The sequence below is a fragment of the Platichthys flesus genome, chromosome 5 (assembly GCF_949316205.1).
Source record: "Platichthys flesus chromosome 5, fPlaFle2.1, whole genome shotgun sequence".
Taxonomy (NCBI): domain Eukaryota; kingdom Metazoa; phylum Chordata; class Actinopteri; order Pleuronectiformes; family Pleuronectidae; genus Platichthys; species Platichthys flesus.
In genome coordinates, this window is record NC_084949.1 from 19,453,976 (window position 1) to 19,470,527 (window position 16,552).

General features: G+C 39.1%; 1 protein-coding gene across 1 annotated transcript in view; it reads right to left on the bottom strand.

Moving 5' to 3' along the window:
• Window positions 1-523: 523 nt before the first annotated feature.
• tbck (TBC1 domain containing kinase) overlaps window positions 524-16,552 on the bottom strand; it is a 35,265-nt gene continuing 19,236 nt past the window's right edge. Inside the window, exons 23-26 of the mRNA XM_062387528.1 lie at window positions 11,610-11,782; window positions 7,225-7,388; window positions 5,065-5,224; window positions 524-864 (exon numbers count right to left, since the gene is read on the bottom strand). Coding sequence (XP_062243512.1) covers window positions 754-864; window positions 5,065-5,224; window positions 7,225-7,388; window positions 11,610-11,782 — 608 coding nt within the window. The 3' untranslated portion in view covers window positions 524-753. The remainder of the gene's footprint in view (window positions 865-5,064; window positions 5,225-7,224; window positions 7,389-11,609; window positions 11,783-16,552) is intronic.

Below are 16,552 nucleotides of genomic sequence, written 5' to 3' on the forward strand. Positions count from 1 at the left end.
TCCTTAAATTCTCTCATTCACTTATAGCCTATACAAAAAATGTAGCAGTAATTCTGTCAAGAATTAATAATCACACTTTCAACAATGACATGTGAGGTCAGAACGGAATCTCAGAGAAAACTGGGAGCATAGGTCAGGTTGTTTTTGGGGTTTAGCTGTAGGTTTGCTGTGAGCCATACCCAGGCCGTTCGGTGGGGGCTGGGGCTCATAGCAGGTAATATGTTTTGTCCTGCCATGAACTATCCCCAGACTGTTGGAGGTGGGTCTATCTGCTAAGCGAAGACATTCCTCCTATATATATATATATATATATATATACACAAATACATACACTAACACATATACAGTATATATTTTTATATAAAAATATATACTGTATATGTGTTAGTGTATGTATTTTTTAATTGATCTTCAATTTTGGTTACTAGTGAGGCTCTGGAACACCTTCTTGATACAAAAGGATCAGCCCCTCAGGCCGTGTGAAATTAATTTATCAGGGCAAAGATAAGACAACACACAACAGTTGAGAAGAAATAATTCATTATTTCACTTTTATTAAAACGAAATTACAATATTTCAGTTCATTCAGTCCAGGTTGTTGTTTTGCATCACAGTCTGATCAGAATGTGTAAAGTCCTCCAAAAAACGTCTTGATACAAGTGATAAAAAAAAATTTCACTCTAATATCAGCTCAAAATGCATTGTACATTCCCTCCACTCATCCCTTTAGTTAATATAAAGCTGAGAAACGTGTCAGATCTGAGGGGAGGGGACAGTCAGGAGTCCAGTGGGCCTCAGCTTGTTGATGCCTCCATCCAAGATACATACCCGTGGGAAGTTTACCTTGACCAGATGTGCTGCAAACTGGAGAGAAATTCAGAAGACAGAGAGAGAGAGATTTATTTTTGCAGGTAGGCTACTTGTTACCTTGTATAACTCAACATAAATATCTGGGTTCAATCCTTGATTGTACATAAAGATGGACAATCTCTTACTATACAAAAATATCTGGGGCTTGCGGACACTTGGATGACACCACCGGAGCAGTATTGAGGAATTCTATGTTTTTTTATGTTGTTATTTTACTTTTGAAGAATCGGTCACCATTTACTTACCCCGGAAACTCCCAAACTGTTTTGTGAACTCAAACACCGCCTCCATTGGCATAGTGACGCGTGGATAATGAGTGAATTATGAGTGAATTATAACCCATCATTTTTTAGTGGACCCTTTAATGTCATTGTAGGGATTAAAAAAAGGATATTCCAAAAATAACCTTAAGGAAGAAAGTGAACTATATTAATTTGGAATAAAAGACAGAGCACTCGTTGGGACTGGAAATGCCTCCAACATATAATGCAGAGACTTCTGTTCTAACCTTACATTATCTTTTAATAAAATATCCAGCCATCCATCCATCTCCCTCTTGAGTTGATGAAATAATGTGAATTAAACATCACACTGAACATAATACTGTCAGCTCAAAAGGTATTACGTAAAGCACCAGTTTGTTTGTTGTACCCCCTTCTTCAGAAAGACCTGCAGACTGTTTGCACTTGCTCATACACTCCTGATCAAAATCTTAAGACCAGTTAAAAAATTGCATGAATTTGCATTTTGCACTGTTGGATCTTAGGAAGGTTCTAAGTTGAGCCTCAAAACGCAAAAAGAAGAAATGGGAACAAAAGACCAAAAGTTGTGAGCAGGCAATTTATTGAAAACAACAATTTAACTCAAATAGGCTGTTCATCAGCTGATCAAAAGTTTTTGTCTTTTTTTTTGTCAGGCTGTTGTAATCACAAGACCAAATCTAGAATTTAGATTGAGTGTGCCTGATACATCATCTTCACACATGAGGCGACCTTGACCTTAGACCACAAAATTTGAATAAGTTCTCGGTGAGTCCAAATGAACAATTGGAAGAAATTCCCTCAAGGCTTCCTTGAGATACTGTATGTTAGAAGAATGGGATAGATGGACAGACAGACAACTCAAAAACACTATGCCTCTGGCCACTGGTCTCGGCAGCCTGGAGACATAAAAACGAAACATCAGACTAAACATAATACTGGGAGCTACAAAGTTATCAATTAGGGTCGAGTTACCGGAGTTACAATAAACAGATTATACTTTTGATGTTACTCCTTATTTGAGCAGTGTAATCCAAGGGCCTCAGGCTTCAGAAGGTGCGGTTCAACTACACCAATGTTAGATCAGCTTATACCCTCCTAGGATCATGGAATCAATCTCATTGAGCAAGGGTAATCAGAGTTTACATATGTGTTCTTCTTCAAAATGACCTGCACGCTGTTTTTTTCTTCTTCAGAAAATCTGGTAAAGAAACCTCTGCATAAACACAAAGAAAAGTTGTGAAGAATGAAGATTTGTGATGCAATGAAGGACAAAGTGATAGGTAGGATTGAATTTGTGATCCAAAACTTTACTTAATTATTAAGAAACTTGAAGTATAAAAACAGGCAACCAAACAAATCCCTTTTTATCTGTGTGTTTTTTTGTTTGTTTTGGCAAACAGTTTTAAACTTTTAGATTCAGCTTGCTAAAATGTCCTTCTTAACTCTGAATGCCAATAGGGTTTAAATGTTAAAGGTTTACAGTAAAGCCTGACCACACATTGAGTGGACTCATTTTTGGCACCAGAGCTAATGATGAGGCCACTGGTGCATTGCAGATAAGTGTGAATGGCATTTAACCACAATCGAGTCCTTATCGACCTTTAAGTTTGAGACGTGTACGACTGAGAGGTCTGTTCAATTACTGGGGTTCATCATAAATCTCAAATGTAGACTTTCAAGTGCGGTGCTGGTCAGGGTGGGGTGTGAGGTCGGAGTAGGGGGTTTTGTTTTGTTTTAAGACACTATATTCTAAAGCATCATGCCTAATGCCTGAATGACGATGAAGCTGATGATCGTCTCTTTTGATAAGGATGGTTGACAATGACTTATTAAAGAACAAACTTTGACACGCATTATGATTTCTGTGCAAAATATCAGAAGCACAAAATCCACAATTTTAGAGCTCTGACCATGTTCTAATTACACACGAGCCATTAACACCTTACAATTAGCTTGATGATCATTTCTCAATTTCTATTCAGATCAATTCTTCACCTATCTACAAACTGTGACATTTTGGAGTTCTTTGTCAGACAGTGAGATCTTGCTGCTGCTTCCTAAAAATACCAGACTCTCCTCAATTTAGGAGATCTACTTGTTTTTTTCTTTTACTTTCCAACATATGGAAGGAGGATATCTTTTCTAACTTGGGATGTTGCCTGAGGCGATATCCTTGCTGAGTTTTTAAATTTAAGTTTGGCTAATTTATTCCAAAGAGAGCACAAAAGGAGAATTAATTATGATTGATATAGTTCTCTGTTCTGTTATGCTGAAGCGAGCAAAGATATTTTTGTGCACTAAGGCCAAATGATTTATGTAAAATACTGTTTCATCCTTGGCGAATGCAGTGTCTTCAAGAAAAGGAAGAAGGTTAAAGTTTTTACTCTACTTCATATCAGAACAATAAACTGAACTAGAGTAGCACAGTCTCATTGAACACCTGCTCTTGTGCAGTTCACCAGTGATGCCAGTGTGATCCAGCTGGATGATCAGAGGGACTTCAGAGGAGACAAGTTGACCCTTAGGTCTGCCTTCACTGCCCTGACATGACCCTGTCCACAACACTAACGAGATGTCACATTCCATGACAAATGCTGGAGAGAAGGAACACAGCGCATACTGATTCCCTTTTTGATTTCCAGAGCTGAAGAAGCCTTTTGGAGGAGAGGTGAAACTTCTTCAAGAGTGTGATGTGCAACTCCTGGATGACTGAGAATCTTCACATAAACATTGATTTTGAGTTTATATATAATACAATCTGTTAAGATTGTGAACTACCTGATGAGATTATAGCCTAGAATTTAAAAGTAGCAAACCGGGTAGAGTTTAGTTTGTCTCCCTCAAAAGAAAATGATGTTAAAGAAAGTATATTGAGTGAAACTGAAAGATAAATGATATTTCCATCAGTTGGCAGCCTAATCGACCAAATCTTCTGTTGTTCATGTCCGTGACATGATTAGTGGGTATGTTTACCATATTCACCATGTGTTCCAATGCTAGCACACAAGCACTTGCTAATTAGCACTATACACAAAGTACAGCTGAGAAGATTGTCATTAATTTTGCAAGTATTTGTACATAAGCTAAATACGGAATAAAGTTTAGAATAAAAATGTATTGTTGATCTGATGATGGCCAAGTCTGAACCAAAGTATTGGACAAACTAATGGACGGACATGCCATCCCTAAGGCACTGCCACTAGCAAAGCTGAAAATTCAACAGCAAACTGGAGTAAACTGGGAGCTTTGGGATTAGGATGAGCCACAGGGGAGTTTACACCAGGAACGAGTACGAGTGGATTCCACTTGGAATTAAATATTTAGGTATTTGTCTGCGTTCATGCTCAGAATAAAAATAAATGAATTAATAAACCTCTTTGTGATGAAAAAACAGTGTTTGTCTCCCAACAAGTTAATTGTATCTCTCTGATGTTTCCACTCAACATTTGTTTTAAAAAATATATATATTATCATCTAATTAATAAAACTCTCAGATTAAGGTATACCTTAACGGTGCAAAAGTTTTACCTAATGTTTTCTAAACTCTATCTGCACTGTTCTCTCAATATTTCTGATGTACTACTCAATCATTAATAGTATATTTTATGCCAACCATACCTCTATCTGCCTAAATATTACAAAACAATTTCTATAAAATTTCCTATTCAAAAACTGAATTCCTTTTAATGATTAGGTCGACAAATCACCAGCCAAACAAATTCTGCTAATATTTGCACATTGTCTTTGAAAACTAAGATCTAATTAGTCTTACCTTCATACCTTCCAGTATATTTATAAAGAAATACTCTATTTATAGAAGCTAAAACTCTATACACTTTTTAAGTATCAGACAACTCTTTGAGTCTAAATAGTGTGTATTGCTGTTGTGCTGTCCACTGGTGTATCTGTTCTCCTGTGGCTGCTTTCTCACCTTAGCAGCATTCTTCATGACGTGGCTGATAACCACAATGACACGTCCTCTGTAGTTCTGGAGGACTCCTGTTGCAGGACACTGCACCAGCTCCCCGTCAGGGTTGAAGGCCGTGCTGGAGGGAATATTTATGCTGCCAGAAATATGGCCTTTGCTGAAACTGGAGGCAGTTGAGTCAAGGAGCGCAGTTGAACAGATATAGACAAAGGGGGCACAATAGGGAAGGCTTCAGCAGAAAACAAGAAATAAAATAAGGACTGGATCTTAGTGAAAGATTTCCAGAAAAATAAGAGCTTATCAGCACAGGGACAGGGAACAACCGAAGAGTGGTTTATAATTAAATAATAACACATGAGAAAAAAGACATTGTACTCATCCTGAGTTGTATATTGACACATCTGCTATATAATTTATGGCAAACATAAAGCAGAGTACAGTAAAATCCCCTGGAAATAGGAGTGGCAAATGCCACTACATTCCAGCAGGCAACTAAAGAGGTCAATCTAGATCACCCTGATTTCCCCCACATTGTTATTAATCTAATCCTCTTCTTGTGACCGCACACACCCACAACAGAGCTTTGCCTATCTCACAGTGAAAGTTCTTTGAAAGTGCACAAATCCCCTTTGTCCAGGTGAGTTAGCCGATGGGGCCTCGAGTGAAGAACTTTGGCTGGAGGAACCACCATTTCAAAATCCTCAGTCTATCCACTAATCCTTATTGATTAATGGCTCTTTAACCTCTCAGACAATTACCTTTCCACTGATGAGTTGAAGGACTTACTCTTTCTAGTGCTCAGAATCGTTTATGAACAGGGTTTTCTGGGCCACTATAACAGAAGCTTTTCATATGCAAAAGTTAAATTAAGTTATTTATGAAGTATTTCAATTATTTCAAAGCTATAAAAAGGTGGCTAAAGACGTTATTTCAACTGCAAACAGTAGAATTTTTATGTTTTATTTAAGAAATATGCAGGGAAATGTATTTCAGTAAAATAAAACTAATTTGCGTCTGCATAATTTCCATTTTGCGGTATGGCTCTGTTCTGGGAACTCTCTGCCCTTCCCCTTGCATACGTGCAAAACCTGAGACAGATATAGCACACCTCTCCATCCTTTCATATGCCTACATGGAAAGCTGAAGGCAGGGAGAGTGGCAGCAAGACCCCAAAAGGGAACAGACCAGAGCGGACATCGAAGTCTGAAAAAGAGAGAAGCAAAATGGGTTTCAGAGGAAGCGACAAGCCGTCTTGTGTGAGTTTTGCCACATGGAAGGGAATCAGCTGAGCCATCAGCTGATGTGAGATGGCTTGAGATCAGCTGCTGTACTTTGGCTGCCTGAACAAAGCTGCTTTCAGACATGCACTGAACTCCACAGATCCTTCATGTTTTAACCAGAGGAGGAACAAATGTGAAAAGAAAAGGGCAACTGTTTTAATTGTGAAAGGTGGAATAATTCAAAACTGAGGACATAGTCCGCCACTTTCCTAAGCGGCCAACAGATATGTTGTCTGGCCATTTTGATGATGCATCAGCCCACATCCCCATTATACAGTACTTCTCATTCTGGGCGTAAAAGTGAAACTGAATTGTGGTGATGTAACTTTGCTTGCTGTGGGGGTTGTGAAAAGTTCATTGCATAATGTGTCGGTGACCAAACAAATAAAAAAGAGAAATTGGCAAGCTGAGAAGGCAAGAAAGAAATAATTTCACTTTAAGTTGATGCTGCTACATGTCATATCTGATACTATTCGCTGCTAAAATATTAACCTAAAAAAAATCCAGAAATGTATAGTCTCAAAGAAACTGCAGGAAACTATGAAAGATCTGAGCTCTATGAACATCACGTGTGCAGCATCGAGTGACACAATTGATGGACTCTCTAAAAATCACCTGAAGAGCAAAGGTTAACTCAACCCTCTGCAATTAATTTACATGGTAAACTAAGGGGCTGGCGATGATAGAGTACTCTTACATGTTTTATAAGTATCTCTAATAAAGATTTTTTACAGCTTCTAACACAATCCCACTAAACATGTCAACCACTGGGTTCCCAATAATATTTGTAATGCAGATGATTTACTATTGCTGTCAGATATTTTATAGACAGTATCCATATTTCCTATTTCATAGCTACAGTACACAGGAATGGTAAGGATACTCTTCCATATTGCGAATGTCAACAGCGATGATTTTGGGCTTGCCGGCTTTAGTCCTCTTGGCAGGGCCAGCCAATGACAACTCACAGAGGTCAATCAGGTCCTCAGCCGAGACCCTGGGGGACACTTCTTTCTTCAGGTCACACAGCGCCAGAGGATCCCGAGACTACAAGAGTGGAAGTCACAAGACATCAGATCACAAGGGAGAACATGAGAGCAAAATTCGGAGAAAAATTAATTTGAAGAAGTAATGCCACAAGAGAAACAGAAAGAATTGGATTGGATATGACTGTTTTTTTTAAATCAGGCGGTCAGTTAAAAGGTCTGATTGTCACATACCTCTACATTAATTATATTTTTGACAGTTCCTCCCATTTACTCATAGCAGACTTTTAATATGTAGTACCATAAAAAAAGGATTCCAACTGTGCGAGCACAACAAATGACCACCAGCAGCAGCCAGGACATGAGTTCCACCTGCACTGCCAAATGGGTTCATTAAAGCACCCAGCCAGAGGCATGGCTGCAGGGGACTGAACCCTGTTCTACACTAGTGAGCTAGTTGTGGACCTCTGTGTTTCCCAGATGCCCTGATTCAGTTTAAGAAAAAAAATGAAGATGCTAATGGTTTTACTCAGGGTCTTTTCCATCAAATTGATTGAGATAATGATTTGTTTGTTAACTCTCCAAATAAATTTCTAATAATCTGCAAAATTGTATATAATGCTTCAAAGAAACTAAAACCTTTTTCAGACATGAACTCTAGAGAATGTCGGCACATTTGACTTCAACCTTTCTCCGTAATTTATCTTTCAAGCAAGTGGAACCAAGCAGGAGATTCTTAGTTCAAATGCTTTCACACCAACATAGAAATCAAACTTATGGAGATTATCCAGAGTTTATTGCACGTTTCTAGGCAGCTGGTTCCTTTACTCAAGCACTGCACTTGTGGCACTGTTGAGTATTTCAAGTTCATACTACTTAAATGGCGTATAAAGCATCTTATGGAAAACTTTCTCTATTTCCCTGACAAAGTTAAGAAATAGAGTCTAAACATCCACTTTGACATCTGAGCAACAGTAACTGAAATATAACTGTAGTTTTGATGTTTCTTAAGCAACTATTTCGCGTCTTGCTTAACTTTGTGACGGTTATACGGAGTAGACCCCACCCATACTGCTAAGAACCTGGGTGTGGCACTCGACAGTCAATTACTGGCAACATTACTGCAACAACACATTCCTGTAGATTCATGCTGCCAACATCAGGAGAATACGTTCCGTTCTCCCTCAGAAGGTGGCACATGTTCTGGTCCAGGCTCTTGTCATCTCACGCCTGGACTATTGTAACTACTCCGCTCTTCTGCTCCCTTCACTGGTTACCAGTGGCTGCCCGCCTCCGTTTCAAAACATCCCAATCATTCCGCTCTGCATCTGCCAATCGGCTTGTTGCACCCTCACTGTGAGCTGAACACTCTGACGACTGTTTTCTATCCTGGCTCCTAAATGGTGGAATGAGCTCCCCATCGACATCCGGACATCAGAAAGTCTACACAGCTTCTGCCGCAAACTAAAAACATACCTCTTCCGACTATACCTTGAATAACATTTTAAACTAACTATATATCAGAACTTAAATGGCACTTACTTGTTGATCACTTTGTAGTGGCTTTTTTGAAGAAATTGTACTTTCTTGATTCTTGTCGTTCAGGGTTTGTACCCGCATGGTTGAAAACTTAGTGTAAGCTACTTTGGATAAAAGCGTCAGCTAAATGAAAAATTTAAATGTAAAAAATACATAACCTTGGTTTTTAACAATTATGAGCCAGAAAACTGCATCTGTGTACTGAAAAAATTAATTTAATAGATATGTTTGTGTGATTATGCCTGAGCTCTCTGCGAGATACGACTTAATACACAGTTTTTTTTCCAATTCCAAACAAAGGCTTTTTCATAGCACACATTTTAACATATCACAGAAGGAAAAGCACAGCTGTTAATAACAAAAAGAATAATGGTTGTTTTTCCATTTAGTGGGCTTGGTTTCACAGTGCTGGTATTTTGTGGGCCCACTGTCGTACTATCATGTCTCACTGTCCAACTATGACAAGTCAAAATGTCCGCTGTGATAATGGCCCTTATCTAATTGTGAATGCTCCACTAACTCACAGTTTCACAACTTCAGCCGAACATGTGGCGCCCAAATACAGTGGCAAATTTGCACCGGGGTTTACTCATGGACCTCCATTTCTGCAATCAATGAAATATGAGCTCTGCCAGCTGTTAGATGACGCTGCGTAAAACATCTGCTCTTCAACAGGGAACGGCAACAGCCTCCTGTGCACTCGGCCGCATGATTTATTGCAATATACTCAAAGCATACACTGTTCATGACAACTACCTACACCAAACTAACACCAACCCATAAATGTACTGGCTAGAAAATCCGGCAGTTTAGTTTTGGGAAACTTATACATGTGGGAAAATAGTTAACCGCCTTTTACCACCCAATAGTTGCTTATTAAGACTTCCCCTCAATATTACAGGCTACAGATACACAATGAAGTGAATGCAATTATTATGAAGGATATTAGCAAAGAAGATGAGCATGTAGCTGGATCCACAAAGTTTAAAGGATCTCAATTCATGCCATGGAATGATGAAAGAGAGGCCCTTTAATTAAGAAACAATCCATTTGTTTAAATTTCTACCCTTTTCGCTTATTAATGACCATGATAAAAGAGAAACAGTTTGTTGTTTTCTCCTTTTCACTCACTCAGACCAAACCGACTGGACAGCAGCTGTCCAATGAGATGGATGTCACTACCAGGGCTGAAATCCTGCTTACGAGTAACAAGTAATCTGAGGAAAGACACCTCATCATCAAATACTTTTACAAATACTGCTAACCGCTTCTGTGATTGTATGTAAGAGGATATATTTATAGGGCGTCTGCGTCAGTGCTTCACAGAACAATTGTGCAATTTACCCATTCTTACACAGAGGTTGTAGAATCATAAATCCTGGCATTTAACACTAATCTGTCATAAGTAGAAATCAGCAGAGAGGTTTCTATATTGATTCGACCTACTTTCTGGATTCTAATCTACACTTAAATATGTTATATTGTAAATGTGTGTGTGTGTTTGTGGTCACTCCGGTAATGAGTGTGACATTTCAGCACAATGCACCCTTGACTGAACGTTTTCCGAGGAAGGGGTGGGGTGCAGAGAGATGCGGCCATGGATCAATGCCACCGCCCATACAAATGAGCCTCGGCTGAATGAGAAAGATTACAGCAATCACTTGGGCACACAGCAGATAGAGCTGACAAGAGTGTTTGTGAGCTTTCTGGACACGATGCATTCAGGTGTGAAAGGCAAACAGGGCTGTGCCACAAAAACTAAACAAAGACAAAAGGCCTGTATGTAAACCAGCATCACATCAATAAACACCCCTTGCAATTACGTATTACCACCCTTTACGCTGGTTTGTTAGTATACATATTTGCTGTGTTAATTGCTCATATATCTGCATTCCTGTATGTTAGCACTTTCTCCTGTGGAAGTTATAATAATAACTTTATTTATAAAAAAGCTGTTAGTAGGGTTATGCACAAAGCATCATACAAATTAGTCGTATTAGTAACGTATCTTTTAAAATCGTTTAAAACAAAAACAATTTGCAAGAAGTGCTATTTTAATGCAGTTTTACTTTATTTATGACATATTTTGACCAGTGGTATTTGTAAAGATAATGCAGTTTTAGACAAATCAATATTTGGCCACTTTAGAGACTGAAGCGTTGTGTTGTGCATGTGTGAAAGGCAAAAACTCCAGATTTTACCCAGAGGTCATGTCAAACCCTAAACAACTATAGCCAGAGGATGGAAGAAGTTACTCAAAACCAAAGCGAGGAAGGTGGATGACGCCAATGTAATGTGTTCAATTTTTGGAATTATAACATTATTATTACATCTTAGAAGGAAACTCTCCCTTAAAACTCAAACCAGCTGCGGATGATGCACATTTAAAAATCACCAATCATGTCAGTTTGATGTCCGTCTGGATAAGTGACACTGGATAAGTTATAGAGACAAACCTGTAGTCTTGTTTGACTGAGGAGTCCTACAACATAAGTCGTCAATGTCATGAATACAGGAAATGCCCAAAACATAGATAATGGGGGAAAAACACCAGGAACAAAGACCAGGAAATAAATATATAAAAGAATAAAAGAACACTCCCTTATTGAAACATGCATTAACAAACCCCACGCAAAGCTTTGAAAGCAAGGAAGGTAAACTCTCCGTTTCACTTCACATCACTTGTGGAATTTTTTAAGTTTAAGAGTGGAGTCTGTGTGTGTGTATGTGTGTTAAAACTCACCAGGTCTGTCCTAGGCATGTCCTGATAGTCAGATGAGTAGTATGTTGCCGTTTTTCCAAAGCCATTGTCGCCAGCGACCTTTGGCGGCTGAGCATGTTGTCGGTACGTGGCGCTCTTTGGCGTCCAGCAGAAGAGGTTAATGGATTCACGGACGCAGCGCTCGATGTCAATTTCTGAGCGAGAAAAGCGACAGAAGCAAAACATCAAAAATGTGACTTGCCAAATGAAAGAGCAACTCCAGAAACACATCATAAAAAACAAAGTGGTCCATATATCACAGTTTTCATGGATTTAAAGAGTAGAAAATATGAAGTTAAACGACTTTGTGTTCATAATTATTATTTACTACAAAATTTAAATCAACAAAATTAAACCAGCAGTTTGTGTCTGTAGTCGACCACCCTGCTCTCTAAATATGGGCCATAGATCAATATCTATTCTTATTAAGACATGTATGTATTATTAAGGTGCAACCTGTCTAGGGTGTTCCCTTCCTCTAGCCCTATGTCAGCTGGGATTGGCTCCAGCCTTCCACCCGTTTTAAAAGGCTAGGCATTACAGATAATGGAGAGATAGATGGATGTACCTAGGACATTTTTACATCACAAGACTTTAGGTAATGGTCAAATATAAATTGTTCCAATGGCAGTGCCTAATAAAAAGTTACGGAACCATTAAGTTCATGAGAATTCCTTGAGGACATAATTGTTGTATTAAATTTAATGGTAATTCATTCAGCAATTCTGAGGACATTTCACTTAGAGCCTCAGAACAGGGGGTATTCTTCTAATCTCTTAATTCTCAATAACCCCTGACAACATTTTACTTTAGGAATCGTTTAACTGATGAGTGAGAAAAATAATGAATGAGATAAAAAAAACTAATATAAAATAAGGTGATTCTATCCATTCAATCAGACATAAAGCTAAAGAGATTATATAAATGTTTTTGGGAGGATAAGTTGTAGAATTGAGTGGCTTGACCTTGGCATTTTGCTGCCATTAATAATTATAAGACATCCAGCAGTGACAGCAACACTATAACTAATAACTGGCCATCAATTTGCTGGCGTTCCTTGTCTGAGCTCTTGTGCCGAAATAATTGTTCTCTGGAAAAGCAAAATGTCTCTTCTTTGTTGCTTATTCCTCATCCAGCAGTATCCATCCTTCTCCCGCTCCTCACATTGAGAATAGAGCGGATTAGAGAGCTGGACTCAGTGGATTAGCCAAGGATTTGGGTAAATAAGGAATTCCTACCTTCGCGCTCTTTCACACTGACAGCCTCCCTCTTTCATTCCCCCCTTTTTTGTGGAGAAAAAGCAAGACTGGCTAATTACCGCTCTTTGGTGTGACCTGCACCTGGGTCAGGCTCAAGTGAAATTACATGAATGCATCTTCCCCCTGCCTCCCCCCTCTGTCCCACAGCAGAGTCAAGGTTAAGGGGGTTATTAGCTCTCGTGGGCTGGGACCTCACAGGCTCAGTTACAAGGCTCATTCCAGTGAAAAACACACTGGTGGTCTGAGATTCCTTCCCGACAGAGTCGCAGGGAAACACATTTTCCATCCCTTGGGCGGCAAATGCTGCATGCAATCACTCCCTCTGCTAATAGAGGCAGGAATGAGGAAGAGGAGATTGATGGCTTCTTTAACAAGGCCTGGGCCCAGCTGGGCACTGCACTGCAGCCAATTCCGTTGATGAGTAATTTTTCTTTTTAGTCAAGAAAAAATTACAGTTTGGTAATTATGCAGAGGCGTTGATTGTGGGCTGCCACTTGTTGCCATAAATAGTAGAATAGCATGATTAGTAAAGAGTGACTCTGGGGCAATGTTCCGTCCTATTGTTTTAAAACAAATACACCATGAAATCAGGGAAATTACAATTGACTGTCAACCCACAGAGTATAAAGCGAACCATCAGTACTTCTGACAATCCCCTTCTCCAATTAATTGTAAACCATGATTACATCTATAGCATTCCGTTGGATGGTGAGAGTAGGAAGTGACAAGCTATTGTGCAGGGGTTTGTCCATCCTTCAACAATCAATGAATTCTACAAATCTCTATCATAAGTGGAAACAATCATATTATCAACTTTACACTTTGCGTGTGTATTGTTTAGGGCCCAAGGGTTAAGAGATTTGGACACTTGATACACTCAATGATTATTATTTCAGAATAAACAAGCCATCAGTGATCTTGACCATTGGCGACTGTGTCTCATCAACGACAAAATCGTATCACAACAATGGCAACAACAACTGATTATGCAGGGTTCTGCTGCTGAGTCAAGCTAAATGTGCAAAATTAACATAAAATACCAAAATAGAGGATAAATGTTTCCAGGTCAATATTGTTAGGGTGCAATTGATGTGACTCAGTCAGGCTCTCTAAGCTATTCAGTTAATTGCCTGAATTAGGATTGAATTTATTAATACACTCTTAAATGTAAATGCTACAGACTGGATCATCAGCAAAATCATTAAATGTAAATATGTCATAAAAAATTGTGTTATGCATTCTCATCACTATCGACACTATCTTAAACCAATGGTGCCAAGAACATGCATGTGTCTTTGCTAGTTTGCTGACATGGTTGTCGTTTTTCTGTCCACCACATACGTTGTTAAGAAAGGCACTTGCAGCCATATGAGCGTGTTTTTCCTGAATCAAGCTGCTGTCAGTCGGAGTGTTGGCACATTGTACTTTGGATCAATGTTCCTGGTGTTAAGATAGTATTGCAGTATTTTCACTATGTTATTTTAAGTGCATATCACGTAATAAGAGAGAAATGTGCATCTACATATGTACAAAAAACTGATTGTTTGTATGCACCTTTATCCACTATTACAATAGCAATCTGCCAAGGTGCACAGCTGACTTTTAAAGGGAATGGCAGATGGCACACTGATTGGTTTATTCCATGTTACGCACTAAACACACCCATAATTAATTAAGAGGCTAAGTTAATCCATTTTGAACGATGCACCTGGCATAGCAACCTTTTATTCAGCTGTTAAAGCAGCAAAAATGAATGTTGACACACCCTCAGTGCACTTGCACCATGTGCTTTAGACCATGAGCTTAGATCGTTAGAACAGAGTCTTGAACCTTCAACATCGATGTTCTGCTTCTCCTTCTGCCAATGTTCTCAATGTGTCGTGGGGTGCAGCGTTGCCATGAGCACTCTTGGCAGCCCGAGGCTGTTTTTCTCAGAACTAAACATCTATAACTGGAGCTCATCAGTTCTGTGCCCAGCTCTGCTCATTGAGACGGACGTTAATGTCCCGTGAAGGCAAATGCTGCTGTATCATCAGTAAACACGCGGCTCCTGTCAGCCGGAGAACCTCTCTGGTCCATTGTGAATCAATGAAGTCTCCAAACGGGAGAAAGTTATAGATTGCTCGAGGCTACAAGACTAAGCAAATGAGAATCACAAAATGAGATTAATTGCCAATAAAAAGAGCGGCTGAGATATATTGTTGGCTCCTAGGAAAAATGTTGTAGCACAGGTCTCACCTATTTCACATTTAATTTCATTTAAGACTACGATATAAAGCTTAATGGAAAACAATTCAGAGGTAATGTAGTATTCTGTGGTGGTCTGGAGGGTCAGGAAGACTTCAGGAACATAGTTGTGAGGAGAAAGTTGTAAGCAGGCTAATGAGTCACAATGTCTAGCCCCGAATCTGCTGACATTGATATTCTGGGTTACCAGCGGTTCAACATGACTCATAGTCTGTATCCCTTCCTGTCAACTCTGAACCTCTCCTCTTTCGTCAGAATATTGGCAACTATAGACTTCACAGTGTTATGTGTAATAGGCTTGTCACTGAGAATTATTGTCACTGGCCCCATTTATTGCCGAGAGAGAGGAGTGTGTCTGAATCCTTTAAAAGCCACTGTCCTGTAACGTTATCTTGACCGATAACATTTTATTCCGACAGTCGCACACAGGGAAAGGACTGTGCAAAGTAAGAAAATAATAATTTAATGTGTAAATAAAGTGCTTATAAGTTTGCTACTTGCCCTTTCCCTGTAGCGCTTTAAAGGTTCAGTGTGTAGAATTTAGTGACATCTACTGGTGAAGTTGCAAGTTGCAGCTGAATACCCCCAACCTCGCCCTCCCCTTACAAACATAAAAGAGAACCTGTGTTAGCCTGCAGTTGTCATATAAACTCAAAAGGTGTTTAGTTTGACAAGTTTGGGCTATGGCAGAAAACATGGCATCCTCCTTAGAGAGGACCTGCTCCTAATGTAAATATTGAGTATTTAAATATAAAGGGTTCATTCGAGGGTAAAGAAAACAACAATTTGTACAATTTAGATGAAACACACTAGTGAAAACATACTATGATTATTTTATATTCAATTTCTGCCAATGCATCCCTTTCACCTGAATCTTACACACTAGACCTTTAAGAAAAAATGTACATGAATATCGTGTTGAGAGTTAAAAGATTCTCTTTGATTTTCTCTTTCTTTCTGCACTGCCTTTGCCAGACTGAGTCTATTTTCCATCTCAGTTTCTTTCATCCAGCCAGAATCAGGGTATGTTTTTTTCTGGCCTCACTCATGCAGTTCCTTTAGTTACAAGCATGTGGAGTCTGCTCTAAAACAAATGAATGCAAGGCTCAGTTGTATGAGGACATCAATTCTGCTCGCCTTATGGCAGAAAGGAGCAGGTGTGGACCACAAATCAAAAAATCTGCCATAACTCACAGTCTATGTACTTTATGTATGTGTATGTGTGTATTTAGTTTAATAACATCATGAATGTGGTGAGATGGATGTACACACTGACCTCCAAAACCTTGCTTCCAACAACAGAGACTTGCATATGTAACAAGGCCAAACTTGTTTACAATGAAGTTCTATGCATGACGTGCAATGAATGATATATGCACATATTTATATTAGAGCTGTGAAAAATAACGCGTTAACGCG